Genomic DNA, 24,527 nt, shown 5'->3' on the forward strand with positions numbered 1-24,527 from the left:
GAGCGGGAAATGACGAAATAGAAAATAATAACAATAACAATTCAAAACAAAACTGAGAATGAATGGAAATATGGATTAACACCAGCACCATCATCAGCACCAGACACACACACTCATACACACATCTACCTTCTCTTTGTTAGAATCAGTTGATAAACCTACAAACAAAAGACTAATGAACATAATACGAAAGAGTAAAAAAAAAAAAAAGAAACTGTGTATCTCCTGTATATAAACTTTTCTCTTTCCTTTGTTTATTTTATTATTGTTGCTTGGCAGAAACAAAGAAAGAAAGAAATCTACGATGACAATTTTGCCGATTAGAAAATGGAATAAATAGATAACAACTTGTTCAGAATTTTTCAGCTTTTTCAATAAATTCTTCTCCCTTTTTTTTTTAATTACTTACCATACTCCTATATATATATATACCATTTCCATTAGATATTTTGCTACAATTCTTATTAACATTACCACTCCTCTTTATCATGTTTACGAAGAATCATAGAAGAATGTCATCTACTTCAAGTGATGATGACCCATTTGATGTTGCTGAAAAATATTATGGTGAAGAAAGAAAGAAAAAATTGAATCGTGTTCGAACATTTAGTGCTTTTGAAAGTACTAAATTTGGTGCTGGTCCAATATCACCTCTACGGTCCACTTATGAACCACCACCACTGATAAAAGAAACATCAGAGCCATTATCATCATCATCGTCATCATCTCCACCCACCTTAACCCCCCAAAGTAGTCAAGTTCAATTCAACCTTGGTGTTGGGAAAACTAAAAATGGTTCAGCAATTCATTCTGATTCTGAATCTGAAGAAGGAGAAGAAGTAGATCCTGTTAGTAGTGCTACTAAAGGCGAAAGAAATGAAAAGGATCCATTTGATACTACTGATTCTAAATTAGAAAATAATAACTCAACTGAGCACTCTTCTACTAGTAGAGAAATCATTCCTCATCCAACTGGATTTCATGGATCTCCAGAAGAACTGGCTCCTAGAAGGAAACCATCAATTATTCCTATTTATCATGATAATATATCTCGAGATTCAGTTATTAGAAATGCCAATACCCCAACAACGTATAATCGTGAAAAATTCCATTTACGTCGAGGATCATTAGATGAATCAACTTATGTTAGACCCAAGAAATATTATATCAATGATGTTCAAGGAACTCTTAAAGAATTATTGGCTAATGAAGATACTGATAATAATTGTCAAATTACAATTGAAGATACAGGTCCCAAAGTTTTACGATTAGGTACTGCCAATTCATTAGGAATTAATCAATCAACAATTAGAGGTACTTACCGGTTAAGTAATTTATTACAAGAATTAACCATTGCTAGTAGATTTGGTCGTCATCAAATTGTACTAGATGAGGCAAGATTAAGTGAAAACCCCGTGGATAGAATGAAACGATTAATTTCTACTTCATTTTGGAATAATTTAACTAGAGTAATCACTAAGGAAAATATTGTTGAAATGGCTAAAGATACGAAAATCAAAGAATCTTGGATTGATGAACAAGGTGAATTACATGAAAATCAAGAATCTCATAGAATTTATGTTCCATATAATCGTAAAGATCAATACGATTTTTTCCAATTGATTAAAAGTCACCGTACAGATGTTCAATTGGATGTACAATATTTACCTAAGAAAATCGATGCCGATTATATTAAATCAATTAATAAAAAACCCGGATTATTATCTATTGCCACAAGACCCGATCCAGAAACTCCTGGGAATTTAATTAGTTGGCCTTATGTTGTCCCTGGAGGTAGATTTAATGAATTATATGGATGGGATTCATATATGGAAACGTTAGGATTATTAACCGATGTTAAAATTGATCCATCGGGTAATCCTTGTAATATTAAACATTTAGAATTAGCTCGTGGTATGGCAGAAAATTTCATTTATGAAATTCATCATTATGGGAAAATATTAAATGCTAATCGATCATATTATTTAGGTCGATCTCAACCTCCATTTTTAACTGATATGGCATTAAGAATTTTTAATAAAACAATAGAAGTAGCTCCTGAATCTATGGATGATGCCATAGATTTTTTGAAACGGGCTACATTAGCTGCTATTAAAGAATATGAAACAATATGGTGTGCTCATCCAAGATTAGATGATAAAACTGGACTTTCATGTTATCATCCAGAAGGTAAAGGTGTCCCACCAGAAACTGAACCTACACATTTCAATGCCGTATTAAAACCATATCTTGCCAAATATGGAGGGATTGATCAACTTGATTTCATTGAAAAATATAATTCCGGGGAGATTCAAGAACCTGAATTAGATGAATATTTCTTACATGACAGAGCTGTTCGAGAATCTGGTCATGATACAAGTTATAGATTAGAAGGGAAATGTGCTTATTTGGCCACCGTTGATTTGAATTCTTTATTATATAAATATGAAAATGATATTGCCTTTATATTACAATCATTTTTCAATGACAATTTACAAGATCCTTTTGCAAATGATAAAACCCATAGTTCTAAAATCTGGTTGGAAAGAAGCCATCAAAGGAAATTAAATGTTGATAAATATTTATGGAATGAACAAGATTGTATTTATTATGATTATAATGTTGAATTACAACAACAAACAAATTATGAATCAGCGACAACATTTTGGCCTCTTTACGCCAAATTAGCTTCACCAGAACAAGCAGCAAAATTAATTGATCAATCATTACATAAATTTGAAGAACACGGTGGATTAGTTGCTGGAACTTTAAAATCTCGTGGTGAAGTTGGATTAACTCGTCCTTCAAGACAATGGGATTATCCATTTGGTTGGGCCCCACAACAAATTTTAGCATGGATAGGTTTAGTCAATTATGGATATGATGGAATTGCTCGTCGTTTAGCTTATAGATGGTTATTTATGATGACAAAATCATTTGTCGATTATAATGGAGTTATTGTCGAGAAATATAATGTAACAAAGGGTGCAGTACCTCATAGAGTAGATGCAGAATATGGTAATCAAGGTTTAGATTTTAAAGGTGTTGCCACTGAAGGGTTTGGTTGGGTTAATGCTTCATATTTATTTGGTTTAACATTTTTGAATTTATATGCTCAAAGAGCATTAGGTAGTTTGACTCCTCCTGAAATATTTTTAAGAAATATGCATCCAGAACAACGGAAACAATACAAGTAAATTCAGTTACTAATTTTTCTTCATTCGTTTATTTGAGTTTTGATTTTGGTTTATTCTTCAATTGTTAGAGTTTATACATATATATATATATATATATGTTTTTTTTTTTTTAATGAATAGAGTTTTATGGTGAATTCATTTTGTTATGTTCTTCTTATCCGATTGTGTTATGATGTAAGAGTAAACAATTACTGCAAACTTGAATGAAACATTGAATTGCTGTAAAAAGTGATCCTTGTTTGATATTTACTAACAGAATGATTGCGTATGTTCCCATCCAATGGGATGTTTTGGATTTTTAGTTTTTCTTGGTGTATGTTGTGCCGGTGTTTGTTGTGTGTTGTTGATAGTGAGGAATTTTTCAATTGCTGCTTAATTCAATGAAGGGTGAAAAAAAAAAGGCAAAAAAAGAAAAAAAAAAAAAAAAAAATTTTCCTATTGGTCCCAATTTCATTTTTCAACAAAGATATATATTCAGCCATTATTAATATTGCTACTACTGTTACTACTAGTTGTATCACACTCTTTAAATTGCATCGCTAATATACCATTATCATACACTGGAATTAAAACAACAAGGGAGGTGGAATAGTCAGTATAATCTCTACATCTATACATACCTACATACTCACACACACATATAGCAAATACCAATAATCATGCTTTCGTTTAAACAATTCCGAGTATCATCTTCATCATTACTTACTAAAAGAATAAGATCAAGACATCATTCATCATCCACATTCAAAACTGCAGTAGAGACTGCAGAAAAATTAGTGACACCACCAACATCGAAATTTCTGGATCCATTTTCTATAGTTAGTCATGAAATGTCTAATTTAGCTAAATCTATAGCTAATTTAATTGGGTCAGGACATCCTACATTAAATCGTGTTAGTTCATATTATTTTGAAGCTGAAGGGAAAAATGTTCGTCCATTAATTGTATTAATTTTATCCAAGGCTTTACTGAGAATCCCCATTGAACAAAGAAATAGAATCCCCATTGATACAATTGATGTCACTGAACAAAAAAGTTTCAATGGTACGCCAACGAAACAAAATAGTACTATTGCTGGGAAATCTATTGATGATTCATTATCACCATTGGCAATTTTACATGGAATAAATCCAAAAGTGATATTAGATCCCTTATCTAAACCAATGGATAAATTACCAATTATCGGTGGGAGTAATAAACTGGAAGACAAGGAAAACTCTCAGGGACAACTTGATATATTACCTAAACAACGTCGATTGGCAGAAATTGTGGAAATGATACATACAGCATCGTTATTACATGATGATGTTATAGATTTATCTGATTCTAGAAGAGGTAGACCAAGTGGGAATATTGCCTTCACTAATAAAATGGCAGTGTTAGCTGGGGATTTCTTATTGGGGAGAGCTTCAGTGGCGATTGCTCGATTAAGAAATCCTGAAGTAATTGAATTATTATCAACGACCATTGCTAATTTAGTGGAAGGAGAATTTATGCAATTGAAAAATACTGTGTTACAAAATAATAATAATGATGAAATTTTCAATGATGGTGATGTTAAAAGTATCCCACAACCAACTGGTAAAGTACCAACTAAACTTCATCAATATTCAGTACAACAAAAAAATGGAGGAGATGCTGTTGTTGATCATAACATTAATGTCGAGGCAGCATTTGAATATTATTTACACAAGACATATTTGAAAACAGCATCATTAATGTCGAAACTGTGTCGTGCAGCAGCAGTATTAAGTGGGTCGCAAGATGATATCATTGAAAATTGTTATCAATTTGGAAGAAATTTAGGATTATGTTTCCAAATTGTTGATGATATGTTGGATTACACTAGTAGTGATAAAACTATTGGTAAACCAAGTCAAGCCGATTTAAAATTAGGTTTAGCTACTGCACCAATATTATTTGCTTGGAAACAAGAACCAAAATTGGGAGAATTGATTGCTAGAAAATTCAATCAACCGGGAGATGTTGAAATTGCTAGAAGAGCCGTCGAAAAATATAATGGAGTGGCTCAAACTAAAGAAATGGCAACAATGTATTGTCATCAAGCTTTAAAGAATTTAAGAGTTTTACCAGAATCAGAAGCTAGAAGTGCCTTGGAATTGTTGACTAATTCTGTTTTAACTCGAACCAATTGATAAGATTGATAGATAAGATAGATAGATATATACTTGCATAAATTTTAACGTTTCATATCTGTACATACTCATACATATATATATACATATATCCAATTAGATGTGCCAAATCCTATGGTGGTGGTGGTGAAAGTGGTTGTCAGAACAAAATAAGTTTGGCAATAAATACACGACTAACAATTGGTAGTGGTAGTACCTGCTGTTGTTGTGTGATGGCAATGAGAAAATCTCTTTCGTGTAAATTTGTCTAAAAAACTGATCGTCTCATTCACAATTCAATTTGTTTCTTTCTTGATCTCTCACCAGAAATTAAAAAACCAAAACAAGAAACCAAAAAAAAAATTTTCTTCAAATCTGTTCTCTCATCTATCTAAACTTATCACATTCAAAGGCCATATTGGATTTCCTTAAAATTAATTATTAAATAGATCAAACTAAGCAATAGAGCTATACTTTTTGTTTACAACTAACTAACTAATTACTCGCATATTATTTATTTAATTTAATTTAATTTAAATACAATTACATCTACAACCGCAACCATAACTAATCCAATAATGTCAGCTGAAGATACTAAACCAAAGACCGAAGATTCAACTTCTGTTCCAAAGCCACCAACTTCAAATGTTTTTTCCATGTTTGGTGCCAAAAAGGAGAAAAAACCAGAACAAGAAGATTCCGACAACAAGAAACCAGTAGAATCCGATAAAAAAGAAGAAAAAGATAGTAGCAAATCTACTGGTGATGACAATGAAGTAGCAGAAGAAGAAGAAGCTGATGTTGAATTCACTCCAGTTGTTCAATTGGATAAAAAAGTCGAAGTTAAAACCAATGAAGAAGATGAAGAAGTCTTGTACAAAGTTAGAGCTAAATTGTTTAGATTCCATGCTGATACAAAGGAATGGAAAGAAAGAGGTACTGGTGATGTTAAATTTTTAAAACATAAGACTACTGGTAAAGTTAGAATTTTGATGAGAAGAGATAAAACTTTGAAAATTTGTGCTAATCATTTGATTTCCGCTGATTATGAATTGAAACCAAATATTGGTTCTGATAGATCTTGGGTTTATACTGTCACTGCTGATGTTTCTGAAGGTGAACCAGAAGCTCAAACTTTAGCTATTAGATTTGGTAATAAAGAAAATGCTGATCTTTTCAAAGAACACTTTGATAATGCTAAAAAGGAAGCTAAAAAAGATTAAATGAAATAGCAAAGGTATTTGGTACTTGTTTTTTTTTTTTTTTTTTTTTTTTTGAAATTGAGTATAACTAGTATTCCAATGATATTTTAAATAGGGGAGAAGTAATATATATATATATACCGTCATCATTATCATTGGTATCTATCTTTTTGTCCATATCAACAGTTTCCCACCTCTGAATATATAGTACTTTAATTTAAGTTGTTTAGAAAAAGGTGAAATATAACCATGACTATATGACATGATCTGGATCAAACGGGTCTTGAAGGATTGTAAAGAAGAATTATCTCACAAACACAGCCAAGTCAATATCAGTTAACTTGGTTTTTAAAAAAAAACTTCGTAAATCAGCAAATCAATTATTCAACTATTGCGTGCAATGATTAATAATATAAATTGAAACAACTACATAAATAGAGTCCTTCTAATATCTGCTTTTGTTGCCATTCGAAGGTGGTGGTGTTGAAAAATAAAAGGGCACACGTGCTTAAATGGGGACTGCTGCCAAAAAAAAAATAAAAACTAAAAAATAAATTTCCTTTATCAATTCTACTTCTTCTTTTTTGAACAACGCTATTCAATCCAAGTTCTCTTTTCATTTTGAAACTATTCTACTTCACTACAGCCAATCCATAAGATTTCAAGTTAATATTTGCTATGAAATTTGGAAAATATCTTGCTTCAAGACAATTGGAGCTTCCTGAGTATTCAGGTCATTTCATAGATTATAAATCCTTGAAGAAACTTATTAAACAATTGGCAATTCCCTCCACTACGACCACTACCACTACTACTTCTATAGATGGAGAGGTAACAATTTCGAATATTCAACAAACTCTTAAAGAGAATAAAGCTTCATTTTTTTTCCGAGTAGAGCGTGAATTGGAAAAAGTCAATTCCTTTTATCTTGAAAAGCAAGCCAATTTAGCAATCAATTTGAATTTATTACTAATGAAACGTGATGAATTATTTAATAAATCAAATCAATATTTAAAGAGACATGGATCAGCAGGGGATGATAGCTCTTTATCAAACGCCGATATAAATTTCCGTAATTCTATTTCATTTTTGAATTTATATCAAAATTTTAAAAAAATTCATCAAGATTTACTTCGATTACAACAATTTATTGAATTAAATGAAACAGGATTTTCGAAAGTAGTGAAAAAATGGGATAAACGTTCAAAATCTCACACTAAGGAGTTATTCATTTCTACAGCAGTAAGCGTTCAACCTGTCTTCCATAAGAATGAAATTAATGAATTGAGTGATTTAGTCACACAATCATTATTTGATATTGAAAGTATTATGGATGGTGACTATTCAAGTTTACTGAATTATAATGCTTCAACTGGTGTGGTATCCGCTACAGCCACCACCACCACCACCACTACAACAACAGTTAGTGGTTCAACACCTCCTGCGCCTGGGTTCAATATTCCAAATGTACCAGGTATTGATGAACATCAAGCAGAAGAAATTTTCACTAGACACTCTTCCATTGTGAGTAGTCTACCAAACAATAATGAAATTGATGAATTGTACACCAGTTTTGTTAACGTTGCCACTATTAAAGAACCTGATTTATCATTATTGGCTAGGTGGGTAGAAAAAATTAATAATGGCGGTAGTAAGTCACCAGAACAACCATTTACTCCCGTTGTAAAATATAAAATATCGAAAATTTTTTTATTATCAATAAGCAATTTGAAAATTTCAGATTCATTTCTTGAATTGTTTTTACAATTTATTAATTATGACGTTGATTTTAATTTTATTAATGATGATTTCAATAATAATAAAACAATATTACATCAATGTTGTTCGATACCGACAGCATCGTCACAACTGGATCCTAATCACAACACCAGCAATCACCATCCCCATCATGTGACAATTAACAATGGTGTTAAAGTTATTAATTCAACTGATTTGATAAATCATTCTCGCACATTTATTGTTAAATATATTGTTGAAAAATTGCAGTTCCCCTCTGCAGATGAGAAAACTAAATTATTAGTCCATAAGGATTCTAATGGGAAAACTTGTTTACATTATGCAGCACAAATGAATCGTCCCGATTTATTAGATTTATTATTGTTGTCATACCCACAATCACATATTGATGAATTGGATAATGATTCTATGTCACCATTACTTTTAGCGATCAAACATGGACATTTAAATATTACGAAGAAATTAGTTCGATTTGGCTCCAATCCTTTCCCTAAAGCTAGTAAGGATACTTTACAATATTTACCAATAAATTATGCTTGTAAATTTGGTGACTACAAGACTTTAGAGTATTTATTATCTAATGCAAAGTCTCAAGAATTGATTGCAAAATTAATTAATCAACAAGATGTCGAAGGTTTGTTGCCATTACATGTTGCATCAAGACAAGGACATTATAAATTGATAAAATTATTAATTCAGTATGGTGCACAAATTAATAAATTGGATGGATTCAATAAATGGACCCCCATATTTTATGCCGCTGCTGAGGGACATGTTAAAACCACTCAAGAGTTGATTAAATTTGGTGCCAAGTTGAATATTATTGATGAGGATGGTTATAATGTATTATATTATTGTGTTGTTGAAGGTCATATTGATGTGATTAATGAATTATTGAGTTACTATCAAAAAGGATTTCCATCATCTAAATTGATTTTAGATTCAGCAAATTCAACAAATTCAACATCTATGTCAATTTTAGGTAATGGCAATGATATGGATTCTGGGGAAGAGGAAGAAGAAGGGGCTCCTGCTACAACTGTAACAGCAACAGCAGCAACAACAACAGCTGATGTTGATGCAACATCCTTTAATGAAAGTAACACTAGTAATAATAATGTTGATAGTATACCTGATTTACAATTACCACCACCTATTTTACCGTTGCGAAGATATGGTCACAACTTTTTGGAGCAAAAAGTTTTAATTGAATTGATTTTCCCATCGGATCAGGTGTTTATCAATTTGTTTAACTCTACTGCTGATTTGAAACCAGGAAGAATAACCATCACTTCAAATATATCAGATATTGTCCCTAGAAATATTCTTTTGCCCATACGGGAAGATAGTTACAACAACAACGGTAATAGCAATAACAACTGTGTTTTCCAAACTGATGTTGACTCATTATGTGAATTTCGAATTGATTTTGAGATTTTCCCTAAATTCGGTACCCGATTAATTGCTAAAACCACAGCATTATCATTTGAACATATCACTGGAAATTCGCCAGAAATTAATACTGTTCTGCTCCCATTGTTTGATTTAAGATTAAAAAATATTGGTGAATTAAAATTTAGTTATCAAGTGATTTTCCCTTATTCTGGAACATTATTAGAAACTTCTAAATTTGATACTTATTGGAAAAGTTCTACTAGTTTTGTTAAAAATCGACAAACTTTGAAATTAAATGCTGCTGGTGGGTTATCACCAAATAATTTCTTATCACCTGGATCAGTGTCAACCATGCCAATCCCCAACAATACCAATGTCAATACCACTAACAACAATAATAATGGGAATGGGAATGCTGGAGTTGGGGTTGGGGGTAACTCTACTTTAATCCCGTCAACACAATCTATTGTTACTGCAACTTCGTTATCTGGAGAATACCTTCGAATTAAAGTTTGTTTATTAAGTGATGGAACACCTATTGTTTGTCCTAATTGGTCAATATCAATTACTGATAATATTGATTTGTATTTGCCCAATTTGACTTTAAAACAATTAAACTCAATTACTAATGATTTATTTGATTATCCAAGAATTATTCATGATTTATCTCGATTAACAAATAAAGATATTCCATTGATAAAGAAATTATTGCAAATTATTTATTTACCATTGGATTTGGTATTGGATATTTTAAACATTGATATCAATTTGAATTTAGAGATTGTTTTCCCATCATTATATGAATTGGAAACATTGCCATTTATTAATAATATTCTGAATAATTTGAATCAATTTATTGATAATATTTTAAGTAATGTTTTCAATCATATTAGGTCTAATAAAAAACGTCAACAAGAGACACAACATATTCCTAATACTACCAATCCTCCTTCTACTAATAACAACAATTATAGATCAATTATTTTCCTTTCTTCAAATTCATTGATTTGTAAAATCTTAAATTGGAAACAACCCAATTTCCCAGTATTTTTAATCATGGGTGGTATTGCCTTTAATACTAAATTAAATAAATTTGTTAAACGGACAACTAATGGATTAGAAATTACTCCACATGTTTCCCAACTGCTTTCTCGTGATGGTCATTTACGTTCACCGTCGTCACCTTCTTCGTTGGAATTGGATGATTTAACTACTAGATCCATTAAAGAAGCAGTTAATTTCACTATTAACAACAATTTAATTGGATTGATCACATCGATTCATTTACTAGATTTGGTCCCCAAATTGATCCCTTTGATTAGATCTACAGGATTAATATTAGTAGCATCAAGTGATGTAATTAATGAAGATAAAGATAAACAAGATGATGAAATATTACGGAAAGAATTGGATTGTTATACAAAAACAGAAATTAATGGGTTAAGATTTGATGATGTATTAAGTTTCAAAGAAGATATAAGTATGTAATAATATTAAGTTTATGTAGAATTAAAAAAAAAAAAGAAAAAAAAAAAAAACGAGAGAAAACTATTCATATATGTATAATTATTTATAGTTGAGTTTATTGGTTCATTTTCGTCTTCTTGGAGGTGGAGGTGGAGGTGGTGGAGCTTTCTTCTTTAATGCCTTTTGCTTTAATGATGAATTAGAGTTCAACGATGAAGTTGAAGAATTATTATTGTTGTTATCATAAATCATCATATTCTGTCTTTTTTCAGGGATAGGTAATTTTGGTAAAGGCTTAGAAATTAAATATTCAGAAGGTAAATCAAGAAGGTTATGGTTAGTACGATTGTTGTTGTTGTTGTTGGTGGTGGTGGTGATGAATGGTTTGGATTGGGAGTTCTTTCTAGAATTGTATAATAATGAATCTGACATTGAGGTATTGTTTGTAAGTTGGCGAATATTACGATTATGGTTGTCATTAATTGACATTTTGGAAAATTTGGATAAAAATATATTCCCATTATTTTCCATTATCATATCATTTTTGGGATCATCGTAATTAGTTGTGGTAGTCTTGCTATTGGTTGCTGTTGATTTCATACTATTTTTTCTTTCTATATTATGAACAGTTGTATGTTTATGATAATCACTTCTTGAAGATGCTCTAACCGATGCAACTCTAGTAAATGAATTGGCTAAAGATTCTTTAGAAGTATTAATGTCTTCATTTAATTTAATTTTATCATCTTCCTCTTCTTCGTCTTCTTCAGAGCTATGTGTATCTTGAGTTGATTGTGATTTAGTAATGGCGGCTGGTTTTGTACTTTGATCAACTATACCTTGATTGAAGTCTTGATGTTGGGCCAGTTTCTTTAACCATTTAACATTCATACATTTTACTGCTAATTTGGAAATACTCAATTCTTCTTCTAATTCAACTGATTTTATTTCTGAATTAATAATTATATTTCGTAAAGTTTCCAAAATTTCTTGACTTTTATAGCCGTGCCCATTAATTTCACAAAGTTCAGAAAACATTAAAATGGGATATAAAACTCGAAGATAGGTCATTGTTAAAACAATATTATCATTATAATCCAAATCATTCAATTCTCTTAATAAAATATCAATAAGAATCTTCAAATCATTCAAATATATCAATTTACATGTTGACGATGATGTAAATACTAAATATAAAAATTTAAGAATTAATATTTTAATTATATGAGATTCTTCTCGATTCAAGTGATAAATTAATAAATTAATAAATCCCGTTATATTATTCAAATTCCCATTGGTTATATTACCCATCATTAATTCATCAAATACTAAATTCTTATTGTTAGTATTATAAGACTTCATTAAAAATTGTTCATTAATTAATAATAATAATTTTAATTCTTCGTAGGCTATTAATTTATCTTCGTTATTGAAATCATCAGCATCTAAATCATAATTATTAAAGTTTTCATTGTGTAATAAATATTGAACTAACGTAGATATCAAATTCTTGTTGTTGTTGTTGCTATTAGCACTGTTGATCAATTCATTTAATTCAATATCAGATAATATTTCTATTCGATAGAAATATTCAAATATTATATCACAACTAAATTTCAAAATGACAAATTTCGATTGGTTTTGATCAATTGCCACTATTTCTGTAGTAATAAATTCTGCCAATATTGACATTATATGAAATTGACTTAAAGTTTGAAATAAATAATCAATATCAATTAACTTCAATCCATCAGTCGCAGTAGCAGTGGCAGTTGTTGATGCACTATCTGTAGATATTATTGAATCATTCCCGTCAAGGGTATTTTCATCTTCACTATTCTTAATTTTCAATAGCAACAATAAAGTTATACATAAAAATTCTTTTAAACATTCAGATTCATATTTTACACAAGAGCTTTGATCGTTGACTTCTTCAGTTTCCTCTAGCCATGTTTGAGTGATCTGAGTGAACATATTTAAAAATGCCAATATTTTCCCCACACAAAATTGGAAATTCTTAACAAATAAATTAGACGTTAATAGTTTCAAGGCATAATAAGAAATCTCTTCATATGATGATGACGGTATTGTTGTTGATGATGATGACGATTTATCTTTACTGCTGGTATTGTATACATTATCCAAAATACATTTAATGAAAATCAGGAAATTCTCATTACATTCAGATGAATCACTGTTAATTAATATTGTTGATATTTCCTCTTCAAGGAAATCTCGAGGATTGGAAACTAATGAAACCGTAGATGATGGAAATGTATGAAGCGGTAATGATAAAGACGATGAATATGGTTCAATTCTTTCTTTGTTATTGTTATTCTCATAGTAGTAGTCAGAGTCATCATTACTGTCTATAATGAAACTATTCATTACCAACTACTAAATTGTCTTTGTCTTTTTTGCATTCAATGTTGGGAATTAAACTGAATTGAAATGGTTTTGAATGATCTGTTTTTCTTATAAAGTGTGTAAATGTGAGTGAAGAAAAAATTCCAAAATTCGCTCAATGCCGAAAAAAACTTAAAAAAAAAAAAATCAAAGTTATCTTACGGAAAATAACGCAAGCACTCACCCGTAAACAGCCCTCCTCCCCCCACAGCAACCCCAACCAAATACTACAATTAAGTCTTTCCTAGTTATCGTTGCTTATATATATTTACAATTAAATTGACTCATTAACCGAGTAAATAGGATTCGATATTTTCTAGCAATATACCCAGTATTGAATATGCAGAAAGATATAATAAAGAGTCCAGAACACCACAATCCTTTCTCTTTTTTTTTTTTGAAGTTAATTCTTTTCTGTAAGTAATAATTGCTCAATACTCCGAAACTCTGGGAATGGCAAAAATCATTCTTCTATTTTGTACTTTCCTTAGTTATTATTATTAAATAGTAGTAGTAGTATTTCTTTTTGTTGGAATAAAAATTATATCTGGTCTTTGTGGTTGGGGTTAGTTGGTGGAATTTCGGGTGTTTGCATATGGTAGCGTACCACGACGAAACAAATTATTTTTTTTTTCAACTGCAAAAAAGAAATTGCTAACAATTTATTATTTTTATTATGATTCGGTGATGATCGTGAACTTTCCCCTTGATAATAATAAATGTTGTCAATTTCTTCTTTTGTATAGTTTATGCTTATTCTTGTTGTATCTCGTTTCTGTTTCTGTTTTATTTTTTTCTTCACATTATTAATGGAACAAAAATGCTAATAAAAATAATAATAGGTAGGCATCGGCAACAACTCGGGTTGGATAAAAAAAGAAATAACTAAAGATTTCTTCTGTAGATTCCACGAAAACAGTATTCTAGAAGCTGATAAGGAAAAGAAATCAAAACCTATTTTGCAATTTCTTAATACCAAACAAGATGATTTGAAAAACTATAAATTCAATTTGTTATCCTTTCCAGTTATTTTTTTTTTTTTTTTGACAGTTCTGTTCTCTTTAACTAACATCAAACAATAACTATGAAATTGCTTCAAAACATTCTTATCATCTTTGCTTTGCTAACAAACTTTGTTTTTGCCATTGATATTACTGAAAATAGGGTTGATCGTGGCTTTGTCACTTTAAGTTTTGGGGAGATTATCATTCACCCAAGTGCATCTTGGTCTATAATTGATAATTCTTTTTCTAATTTTATTGGTAAATTAGACGTGAAATCTAAAGCAGGTTTATATATTTCCCTGACGTCGCATCTTTTAGCCCTTCAAGTTAGTTTGACTAGTTTACTCCATTCAATTAATAATAGTGGTGTCATATCGTTCGACTCACGTGTCTCATTGACGCCATCTTCATATGATTTAAGAGGTTTATCATTTACCAACAGTGGGGAAATGTACTTTGCTGCTTCAGGAAGAGTACCAAGTACCATGTCCCTTACTTCTGCTCTGTGGACCAACACTGGATTATTGCTGTTTTATCAAAACCAAAGAACCTCGGGTGCAGTATGTCTTGGGTTCCCCTTAGGTTCTATTACCAATAGTGGAAAAATATGTTTGAACAACCAAGTATATCAACAAACAACTCAAATTAAAGGTTCAGGTTGTTTTGCTGCCAACGGTGATTCCACTATTTATATTGCCAACGTATTATTGTCGGTTTCCGCTAATCAAAACTTTCATTTGGTCGATAAAGACTCTTCTATGATAGTTCAAGCAATTTCCACAACACAGACATTTAATGTTTACGGATTTGGTAATGGTAATAAAATCGGGTTGACTCTCCCCTTAATTGGAAATATTTTCAACTCAGCATACAGTTACGATTCCTCCACCGGCATATTGACTTTGCGTAACATTTTGCTCGAACAAAACTTCAATATTGGATTAGGATATGACTCCAATAAATTCCAAGTAGTCACTGATTCTGGTTCAGGTATTCCTTCCACCATTTGGGGTTCAGTGACATACACTGGACGTGTTCCAACAAGAACTTTGCCCAAGTCTTGTCAAATTGCCTGTAAGCCAATTCCTGAGGCGCCAGGAGTGAACCCGACCGATTACACGACCACCATCACCAAAACAAATACTGCGGGGAACACCATAACTGAAACTGGTGCGGTTACAATTCTGACGGATAAAAGTGGATCATGGTTCACCACAACATCACTTTTCCCAACATTGGCAACTACCACATCTACTTCCATTTCAACTACTCTGTCTAATGTGACTCCTATAAAGACGACTGATAATACTTTGGTTGAGCCATTATCAACTGGGGATTACATATCTGCACCAATCTCATCAAGTGATTTTATTAGTTTGGAATCTTTGGTTGAGCAAACTTTGTCTAATGAATCCCCTGTTTCATCAAGTGCATATTATGTTAGTCAAGAATCCCTTGCTCCTAGTGATGCTTCCGCTAGTGACAATTCTTTATTTGCAAGCGAGTCCACCCTCAAAACTGCTAGCGGTTTCCTAATTGCTGAATCGTCAGTTACAGAGTCATACCTGCAATCTGCTGATTCTGGGTTTTTTGAGATTAGTACATCTTCTGCTATTGAAAATTCATATATTTCAACTCCTTCAAGTGCTGAGAAATCATTTTTTTCTGAAGAAACACACATGTCACAAGCATCTAGTACTATTGACTCATATACTTATACTAGTGGTTTGTCTTCTACAACAGGGAGTGAATCATATGTTACAGAGTTATCTCAATTTAGTGAGGTGTCATTGGTAACTGCTAGTGAATCTTTTATTACAAATGAATTAGTTGGAACTGAATCTTCAAATTCTGGAATATCCTTGGTCTCTGCTAGCGTGTCAACTGACTTGATTGGTGAACCTTCTATTTCTGGTGATACATTATTTGAGTCTGCTAGACAAACAGAATTTATTAAATCATCTTTCTCTGGTGATTTGGTTTCTGAAAGTGCCAGTGGATCATTTATCAGCTCATATGTTTCCAATGCAAAAACTCGTGATATTTCCAGTGACTCTTTTATTGCTAGTCAATTTTCTGTTGATGAATCATCATATACCAGTGAAATGGCTTCTGAACGTACTATCGAATCATTTGTTCAAACTTCATTATATTCCATTGATTTTGCTTCTGAAACAGCTAGTGAATCATCTTCCTCCATGGTTGTACCCTCTGCTTCCACTGAATTACTGTTTGAAACCTCCAGTGAATCCATTATTGCTCAATCATATATTTCCAACGACGTGCCACTTGAAAGTGCAAGCCAATCATTTATTGTCAAACCATCTTATTCCGAAATAGCTTTTGAATCTGCTAATGAGTCCATAAGTTCTACCATTGAAGTTCCCCTTTCAAGTGAAATAATTTCTGAAGCAACTGGCGAGTCAATTATTACACAACCATCCGTTTCTAGTGGGATTTCTCTTGAAACTACTAGTGAATCTATGCTTTTCAGTGATAGCAGTATTTCCACACTTTTTATTTCCAGTCAAACGTTTCATGAAACTACCAGTGATTCTATTTTAGTGGTTCCATCGTTCTTTACTAGTGAGGTGCCTTTTGAAACTGATATATATTCATCCATTGTTAGTACGTCACTTGGATCTGAACTGGTCTATTCCAGCAAAATCTCTCTTGAAACTCCCAGCGAGTCTTTTATTGCCAGTGAAAATGATGTTAAGGAACCATCATATTCCAATGAAATTATTTTAGAAACTCCTAGTACATCTTTCATTGCTAGTGAGACATATACTGTTCAATCATTTGTTTCTGGTGAAGTTTCATTTGAATCGGATAGAGAGTCTACAACATCTGCTAAAGCTATTCTTGGTGAACTTTCTGTTACCGGTGACTTGCTGTCAGAAATTACTAAGGAATCCCTTGTTGCACAAGAATCTGTTGCTAGTGAATCTATGATATTAAGTGAAACAATTATTGTTGAGCCTTCCATTTTCAGTGATTTACTTTTTGAAACTACTAGTCAACCAACTGAAATAGCTTCATCTACAACCAGCGGTTTATACGTTTCAAGTACAGAAGAATTATTAGCTTCTAGTGACTCGGCTGTCGATGAATCATCATTTGCTGCAAATTCAATTTCAGCCACCCAAGCTATTAGTTTACCTGTTGCCAGTGAATCCTTTGTTCTTACAGACTCTATAACCTTTAGTGAAACTAGTTCCCGTTATATCACAATTTCAACTTTTGCTCCTGCTTCTGATAATAGTGAAAAAGAGTTTAAAACTACTTGGGAAACTGCCAACTTTGATGGCTCTTCTGTTACTGAATCCAGCATATTACCAACTACTGTTATAACATCTTCACCTTCCGCAACCAATGATGTCGACAATGAGATCACTTCCACTTGGAATTCCATTAGTTCTGATAGCTCAGTTGCTACCGAGTCTGATATTGTTGATCAATACACTTCACATTCTACCACTTCAACTTCCCACCCAGCATCAAAATCATTATCAGATCGTATTGAAACTGACTTTATTTCAACATGGACAATTACAGGTTCTTTAAGTGATGATTCTTCTAGCACCACAAAGCCTACTCCATTTTCTGAATTTTCAAATTCAGATATCACTACTGCAGTTGTATCAACATGGGCTGCTGAAAATTCCAATTTATTCACTTTAGTTAAATCATCAACTCATTTGTATGTATCCGGAAATTTTATCAGTTCTACTGCCACAATTGTTTCTATTGCCGAACCAATTCTTACTTCTGATGTTGCTAATACCGAGTATCATTCTATTGGGGACGTCACAAAATCAACTGGATCTGTGTCTAATCAAAAAGCTGCAACCACTCATTACGAGGGTGGTTTCACTTCTGAGTCTGATATATATACTGTTGTTGCTCCTGGTGAATCGATTCAAGAATTTGGAACTGCTACAATCACAAGTTGTTTTGAATCCAAATGTTCAGAAAGTATTGTTACTTATATTTCAAATATTTCACATTCAACAGTAACCACAGGTTATGTTAATAGTGTTTCTACAACAGACACCTATGCCAACGATTTTTCTGCAACTGGAGATTACGTTGCTAGTGGCCTGTCAAGATCTGCAATGGAAGTGACAAACTCTTTTGCAACCAATACTGATATTTTCTCAACATCCACTGCATTGTCTCAAAGTGATTTATTTTACTCAAACAGCTACATTAGTACTGTTACAACTGGACCAATTACATCAAGTGGCTCTTCACAAGCCATTGAAACTGGGTTATCTTTTGTTACTACTATTCGGTATGAAAATGGATCGACTAATATTTCGACTAAACATTTCAAATTTATGGGTATTGTTGTTAGCATTTTAATCTTATTCGTTTAGACCAAGGTTGTGTTAAAGTTTAGGTTTTGAATTATTCACCAATCAGATTCTAAGCAAAAGGACATTACATTATAGAATTAAATCGCATATTTTTTTTTTTTTTGGTTATTTGCTTTAATAGAGTTTTTATACACATTTTAATAATAGAGATATTGTTATTTTAAACCTTATTGAATTGATGTTTGCTTTTCTTAATCATTCAAGTTCTATACTTGATATTGTTTGGTGAATCTATCATAATAAAACAAAAAAACGTCAATTAAAACAAACTTATACTATTACTAATTCCCCTATAAAAAAAAAAATAATTTACAAATCCAATGGTTTACCCTTTTCTCTGGCAGCTTCACCGTATTTCTTGATTCTAATGGCTTGCACAGCAATAAACCCACTAGTATCTTCTGGAGAAAATCCGGTCAATTCATCCATGGAAGATTCAGTTTCATCATATAATTTTTCAGTATCTGAAGATCTACCTAATATAGTGACTGATCCCTTGTAAGCAGCAGCTCTAACAACCCCATTAACAGTAATTTGAGATGGAGGAATCATAGAACGAACATATTCTCCTTCTGGTGTGAAATACATACCATTGTATAAGATTTTGGCCCAGGTTGGTGTCACAAATTGATCTCTGATAGCTCTGACTTCACGATCTAAAGTTAACCCTTCTAAATCAACGTGAGTGTTTCTTAAGATAGTCAAACCTGGAGTTTCATAACAACCTCTAGATTTAATACCAATGAATCTGTTTTCCACAATGTCAATTCTACCAACCCCATTTCTTCTAGCTAAAGAATTAGCTTCAATGAATAATTCTACTGGATCAGTAACCACTTTTTTACCATCATCCAAGATTAATTTCACTGGCAACCCTTTTTCGAAAACAACTGAGAAAGTTTCTGGTTTATCTGGAGCATCAGTTGGATCCACAGTTAATTTCCACATATCTTTTGGTGGAGTAGTATCTGGGTTTTCCAAAATACCAGCTTCAAATGAAATATGAGCCAAGTTTTCATCAGTGGACCATGGTTTAGCTTTTGTTTGTGCCACTGGGATATTTTTAGAGGCAGCATAATCCAAAAGATCTTTTCTACCAGCAAATCTTTGGAAGAATTCTGGATCTCTCCATGGAGCAATAACCACAACATCTGGTTTCAATGCATAGAAACTCAATTCAAATCTGACTTGATCATTACCTTTACCAGTACAACCGTGAGAAACAGCGAAACATCCATTTTCTTCAGCAACTTTAATTTGTGCTTGAGCAATAACTGGTCTAGCTAATGAAGTACCCAATAAATAAACATTTTCATAAATGGCATTAGATTGGATTGCTGGGAAACAAACTTTTTCAACAAATTCTTTTCTAACATCAACCACAACAAATTTGGTTGCTCCAATGGCTAATGCCTTCTTTTCAGCTTCTTCAAAATCTTCTTCTTGTCCAATGTTGGCTAAGAAAGCAATGACTTCATAACCTTGTTCTAATAACCAAGCTAAAATGACTGAGGTATCTAAACCACCTGAATATGCTAAACAAACTTTTCCTTTTGACATGTTTCTTTTATTATTGTGTGTAATAGTAAATACAACAAAAAAGAAAGAAAGAAAAAGTTATATGAAATTTTCTTTCGACAAGTTTTTCACTATCCCTTTTATACTTTGAACAGAATTGCAAGGAAAAAAAGAAAAATTTTCTTCTTTCATGAATAATAGGTTAAGCGCGGTTAAAAAATTTTTCAATTGTCCAATTACCGAATTAGTCATTGTTTGTGTGGTGCACGACATACATTCGTTATCTGGGCAGAAAAATCCTCCAAAAATCGCCTCACTGGGTTAATGCTTCCACAGAAAGTGGAAGAATTGCATAATCACTCTTTGTTTAGCTTGGTGTGGTGAAATATAATACTGCTTAAAACCTTAAGCTTGGGAATAATTAGTATTTGACATTAATGAAAGATATTTAAAAAGCAAAGCAGGCACTAGAATTACTTTTACGCCAAAAATTCTACAAATTATAGCTGAAATAAAGTGCCATTGGAAATATTTGCAATAAATACAATATTTTTTTTTGTTTATGAGCTCTTGCTAGACAATAATTCAAGAGCCATAACATAAATCCATCTTATAATATCCTCAGAAGTATCAGAGTTCATCAATATTAGTCATTCTTGGGAAATTGGTTCATCCACACCCATAATAATCACGACTGACTGACTAGTCGTTCGAGAAATTTAAAGTTCCTCTTGTGCATAAACACACGACCCGAGAGGATGACTAAAAATTCTTAAAGAATAAAATAATGTAGTCATTCGAAATTAGTTTTTCCACTACCTTGACCCCAAATAGAATCAAGACGAATCACGCACCAGCAACAACAACAACAACAACAACAACAACAACCACAACCCAAAAAAAAAAAATTTTTTTTTACTCACAAATTCTGATTCAGAGTCATGCTTGACTAAAGTCTGTCTATAAATGATTTCTTTAGCACCTTTTCCTCATAAACTCAATATATAGTATAAAATACAACAATAAGCAATGGAACAAAATAAGAAATTAGGAGTTACCCATGCTATACGAGAAAAACTAAATTTCCGTGATGAAAGATTATGGAAACGTTTTAGTGCCCGAAGGTTAGAATTAATTGACACGCTAGATTTAAGTTCTCGTAAGGCAAGTGAACAAGAACAAGAAATAAGAAGAGTTTCCGAGATGCTACGATTGGAATTCGACTATCCTGCTTCATATACTTCCGATTTCAATAAATTAGTTCGAGCAGCAATACAAAGTGTTCGAAGAAATAGAAAACGGTCATCCAAGAAACACACCAGTCCTGAAGAATCTTCTTTGAAAAAGAGAAAGCTAGTTGATAGTGATCTGAATGGGAATGGGAATAATACTAATTCTTTTTTGTCAGAAATTGTACGAAATGAAGAAGATGTTTATGATGTGAATTATAATAGAGAAAAAAGATTCACTAGTGACGATCAAGCAAAAGGCACTATTGAAAATATGACAAAGCCTAGATTGCCACCATTAACTAATTTTAGTATGAATAAGACAATAAATATTCCTCTGGCAGCTGTTGCTAAAAAGAATATTCTCAATAAAATTGAAAAATCAAGATCATGCAATGAAAGTGTTAATTCAAAACTGGAAAATTTGCAATTTTTAGGAAAATCGGTGATGTCTACTTGCATTGGTTACATTTTCGAAAAATCTTTCTTGGATTTAAACCCACAATCAATGCTATATTTACGGAATAAATTGAATAGTGAAGCATCATTGGGTAAATTTTTTCGACAGCTAGATCCAGTGAATACGAGCAGTATAAATGACGAGACAGCAGTGATATCTTTATATACATTATTAGGTGCCATGGTAAAAGATTTTGGGTTTGAGGACATTATTTTCCCTATTTGTGAGATTTTGTATGCATCAGTGTTGCAAGAATATCCCTTGATGGCGAAAAATTCCATCCCATTTAGAAGCGAGGACCAGTATTTGGGTAGCAATATTACACATCCACCAGAAAACGATGTCTACTCACTTAATAAACTTGCAGAAGTGGCATCTCATTTACAGAATACTGGTAGCGATACTTCAATGTCGACTATGGAACCATCAAGAAGCGTAACTCCAACGCCATCGCTAACAAGCTCATACAAGAAGAGAGTGTATTTGAAATTTTTCAATCAAAAGCTAGAATTTTTGTACCCAGTTAGAATTGCTGCTACACCAAGATACAATGAGCTTTTGGAGAATGCAAAGTCCGCATTTAAGCTACCAGATACTACAATTGTCTTTAAACACCATGGTAAGATTGTTCAAAGTGATTTGGAATTAGAAAGGGTTTTCAAAAGTGACGAAGATGTTATTGAACTTGAAATATCTACACATAATCCAATGCCAATTTATGAAATGCACAAGCGATTATCCCAGCAAGGCTATCAACATCCTACTGAATCGCAGCGAATTATATTGCCACCTCCCATAAATACAAATGCAACGATGAACAATGGTTCTAATTTGACTTCAAGACTTGGTCTGTTTAATTTCTTGAGTAATTCAGAAGATGCTCTGAAACCACCACTACATCCGCAACGACCAATTCTTCCCAACTTTCAACCATTATTATAATTTAGAGAGAGGTAAGAATGTTGTAACAGTGTTAGTGTGTATAAAAAAAATTGGTTATCAAAATATATATATATTGCGGTAACTGACGTCAAGTATATTGCATATATTTCTACTGTATGTGTGTGTGTGTACTTTTGTAGCCCTTCTTATTTGTTGGTAAAAAATAAAAATTTGTTGCAAAATGAAACATGAAAAAAAAATTCCAACTGTAATTTTTTTGGGCTTTTTGGTAATAAGGACACGTCCGTACAAACAACAAAATCTTTTTTTTTCTCCTTTTGGCGTCGAGATCAAAACTTGTTGGGTCAACAATAACTATAGTACTGCTGCTATTACTACGATATATTGCCACTCACAGAAAGGGGGTACCTATGGGTGTTTGAATTTAATTGTATAATCCTCACACCCATTCCATGCCTTTTTTGTGAAGTTCATATACATTTAATAAAACTTGTAAATGGATATGTATATAAAATGTTCTGTAACCATAATAATCATCATCCAACAAAAAAGCCATGGTGCAGGTAAGAAAAAAAAAAAAGTCCGTAAGGTCCGTCCATCCATCCACGCTTTAATGAAAAAACACGTTAAATATATTTGGGTATAGATTCACTATATGCAGTACTCAACAAATTGAAACCAAACACAATGATTTTGGGAAATCCATTTCATGCAATTAGGGTGATTCTTGTTCTACTTTTCAACAACAACGACAACCCTGCCTTGAAAAATCTTTACAAATTCAGGTTGATATAATTCTTATTATATTTTACTTTCTTTTTCTTTTCTGTCTTTCTTGTTATATATATATAAACAACCCCAACTTTTTTTTTGGATCATTTTTGTATTTGTTTTCCCTTACAGTCAGAGAAACATACTATTTACGAACAACAAATATCCTTTCCCCTAAATTGATTATCTACATTTATTACACCCTCGGATATAAATCAATTACACTTTTTAGTTCATTTATTCAACTATTAGGGTAACACAACAAGATATTATTTAAAGTTAAATCGCAAATTCGAACAATAAGAGTATTCAAAGCATTTGCTTACAAAAGGTATGTGCAAAACCAATTGATACAGTTGAGATCAGAAATAAAGTTTAAAGGTTTACAATTGTTGTGTGTGTGTTAAAGTGTTTAAACTTGTATGATTATTCCTTTTCATTACTTGGGTTGGGGATATCGTGTCGTTAATGTTTCGGAGAAAATTAGAAGAAGGGAACGAAGGAAAAAAAAAAAAAATAAAGTCTGGAACCACAAACACTTTAAATTGCGAAGTAAAAAAATCCCAACAATATATGAATAAACACTTGAATTATTCACAATAACAACAACACTTGCTCTGACTTGATTTATTTCCTCGATTTTTATGAGATGCAAATTATCTCTAACAAAGAATACTAACTCACTTGTACATAGATCGCG

General features: G+C 32.1%; 8 protein-coding genes across 8 annotated transcripts; 6 read left to right on the plus strand and 2 right to left on the minus strand. All coding sequences in view use genetic code 12, as the record gives it.

Moving 5' to 3' along the window:
* Positions 1–488: 488 nt before the first annotated feature.
* NTC1 (neutral trehalase, putative) lies at positions 489–3,197 on the plus strand (the record flags this gene model as incomplete). The annotated part of the gene is made up of 1 exon (XM_002421618.1): positions 489–3,197. One exon carries the CDS (start codon positions 489–491, stop codon positions 3,195–3,197), a length of 2,709 nt encoding a protein of 902 aa, XP_002421663.1.
* Positions 3,198–3,856: 659 nt separating this feature from the next.
* Positions 3,857–5,353, plus strand: CD36_25670 (hexaprenyl pyrophosphate synthetase, putative; the record flags this gene model as incomplete). Its single annotated transcript, XM_002421619.1, has 1 exon — positions 3,857–5,353. The coding sequence occupies one exon, from the start codon at positions 3,857–3,859 to the stop codon at positions 5,351–5,353; it is 1,497 nt and encodes a 498-aa protein (XP_002421664.1).
* Positions 5,354–5,910: 557 nt separating this feature from the next.
* CD36_25680 (Ran binding protein, putative) lies at positions 5,911–6,555 on the plus strand (the record flags this gene model as incomplete). The annotated part of the gene is made up of 1 exon (XM_002421620.1): positions 5,911–6,555. The coding sequence occupies one exon, from the start codon at positions 5,911–5,913 to the stop codon at positions 6,553–6,555; it is 645 nt and encodes a 214-aa protein (XP_002421665.1).
* A 657-nt stretch (positions 6,556–7,212) lies between these two features.
* Positions 7,213–11,175, plus strand: CD36_25690 (the record flags this gene model as incomplete). The annotated part of the gene is made up of 1 exon (XM_002421621.1): positions 7,213–11,175. The coding sequence occupies one exon, from the start codon at positions 7,213–7,215 to the stop codon at positions 11,173–11,175; it is 3,963 nt and encodes a 1,320-aa protein (XP_002421666.1).
* Positions 11,176–11,277: 102 nt separating this feature from the next.
* CD36_25700 (conserved hypothetical protein) lies at positions 11,278–13,542 on the minus strand (the record flags this gene model as incomplete). The annotated part of the gene is made up of 1 exon (XM_002421622.1): positions 11,278–13,542. The coding sequence occupies one exon, from the start codon at positions 13,540–13,542 to the stop codon at positions 11,278–11,280; it is 2,265 nt and encodes a 754-aa protein (XP_002421667.1).
* Positions 13,543–14,644: 1,102 nt separating this feature from the next.
* Positions 14,645–18,946, plus strand: HYR1 (hyphally-regulated protein precursor, putative; the record flags this gene model as incomplete). Its single annotated transcript, XM_002421623.1, has 1 exon — positions 14,645–18,946. The coding sequence occupies one exon, from the start codon at positions 14,645–14,647 to the stop codon at positions 18,944–18,946; it is 4,302 nt and encodes a 1,433-aa protein (XP_002421668.1).
* A 309-nt stretch (positions 18,947–19,255) lies between these two features.
* Positions 19,256–20,506, minus strand: CD36_25720 (arginosuccinate synthase, putative; the record flags this gene model as incomplete). Its single annotated transcript, XM_002421624.1, has 1 exon — positions 19,256–20,506. One exon carries the CDS (start codon positions 20,504–20,506, stop codon positions 19,256–19,258), a length of 1,251 nt encoding a protein of 416 aa, XP_002421669.1.
* Positions 20,507–21,493: 987 nt separating this feature from the next.
* On the plus strand, positions 21,494–23,095 carry CD36_25730 (conserved hypothetical protein; the record flags this gene model as incomplete). Its single annotated transcript, XM_002421625.1, has 1 exon — positions 21,494–23,095. One exon carries the CDS (start codon positions 21,494–21,496, stop codon positions 23,093–23,095), a length of 1,602 nt encoding a protein of 533 aa, XP_002421670.1.
* Positions 23,096–24,527: the final 1,432 nt, after the last annotated feature.

The sequence above is a fragment of the Candida dubliniensis genome, chromosome R (genome assembly GCF_000026945.1).
Source record: "Candida dubliniensis CD36 chromosome R, complete sequence".
Classification (NCBI taxonomy): Eukaryota; Fungi; Ascomycota; class Pichiomycetes; order Serinales; family Debaryomycetaceae; genus Candida; species Candida dubliniensis.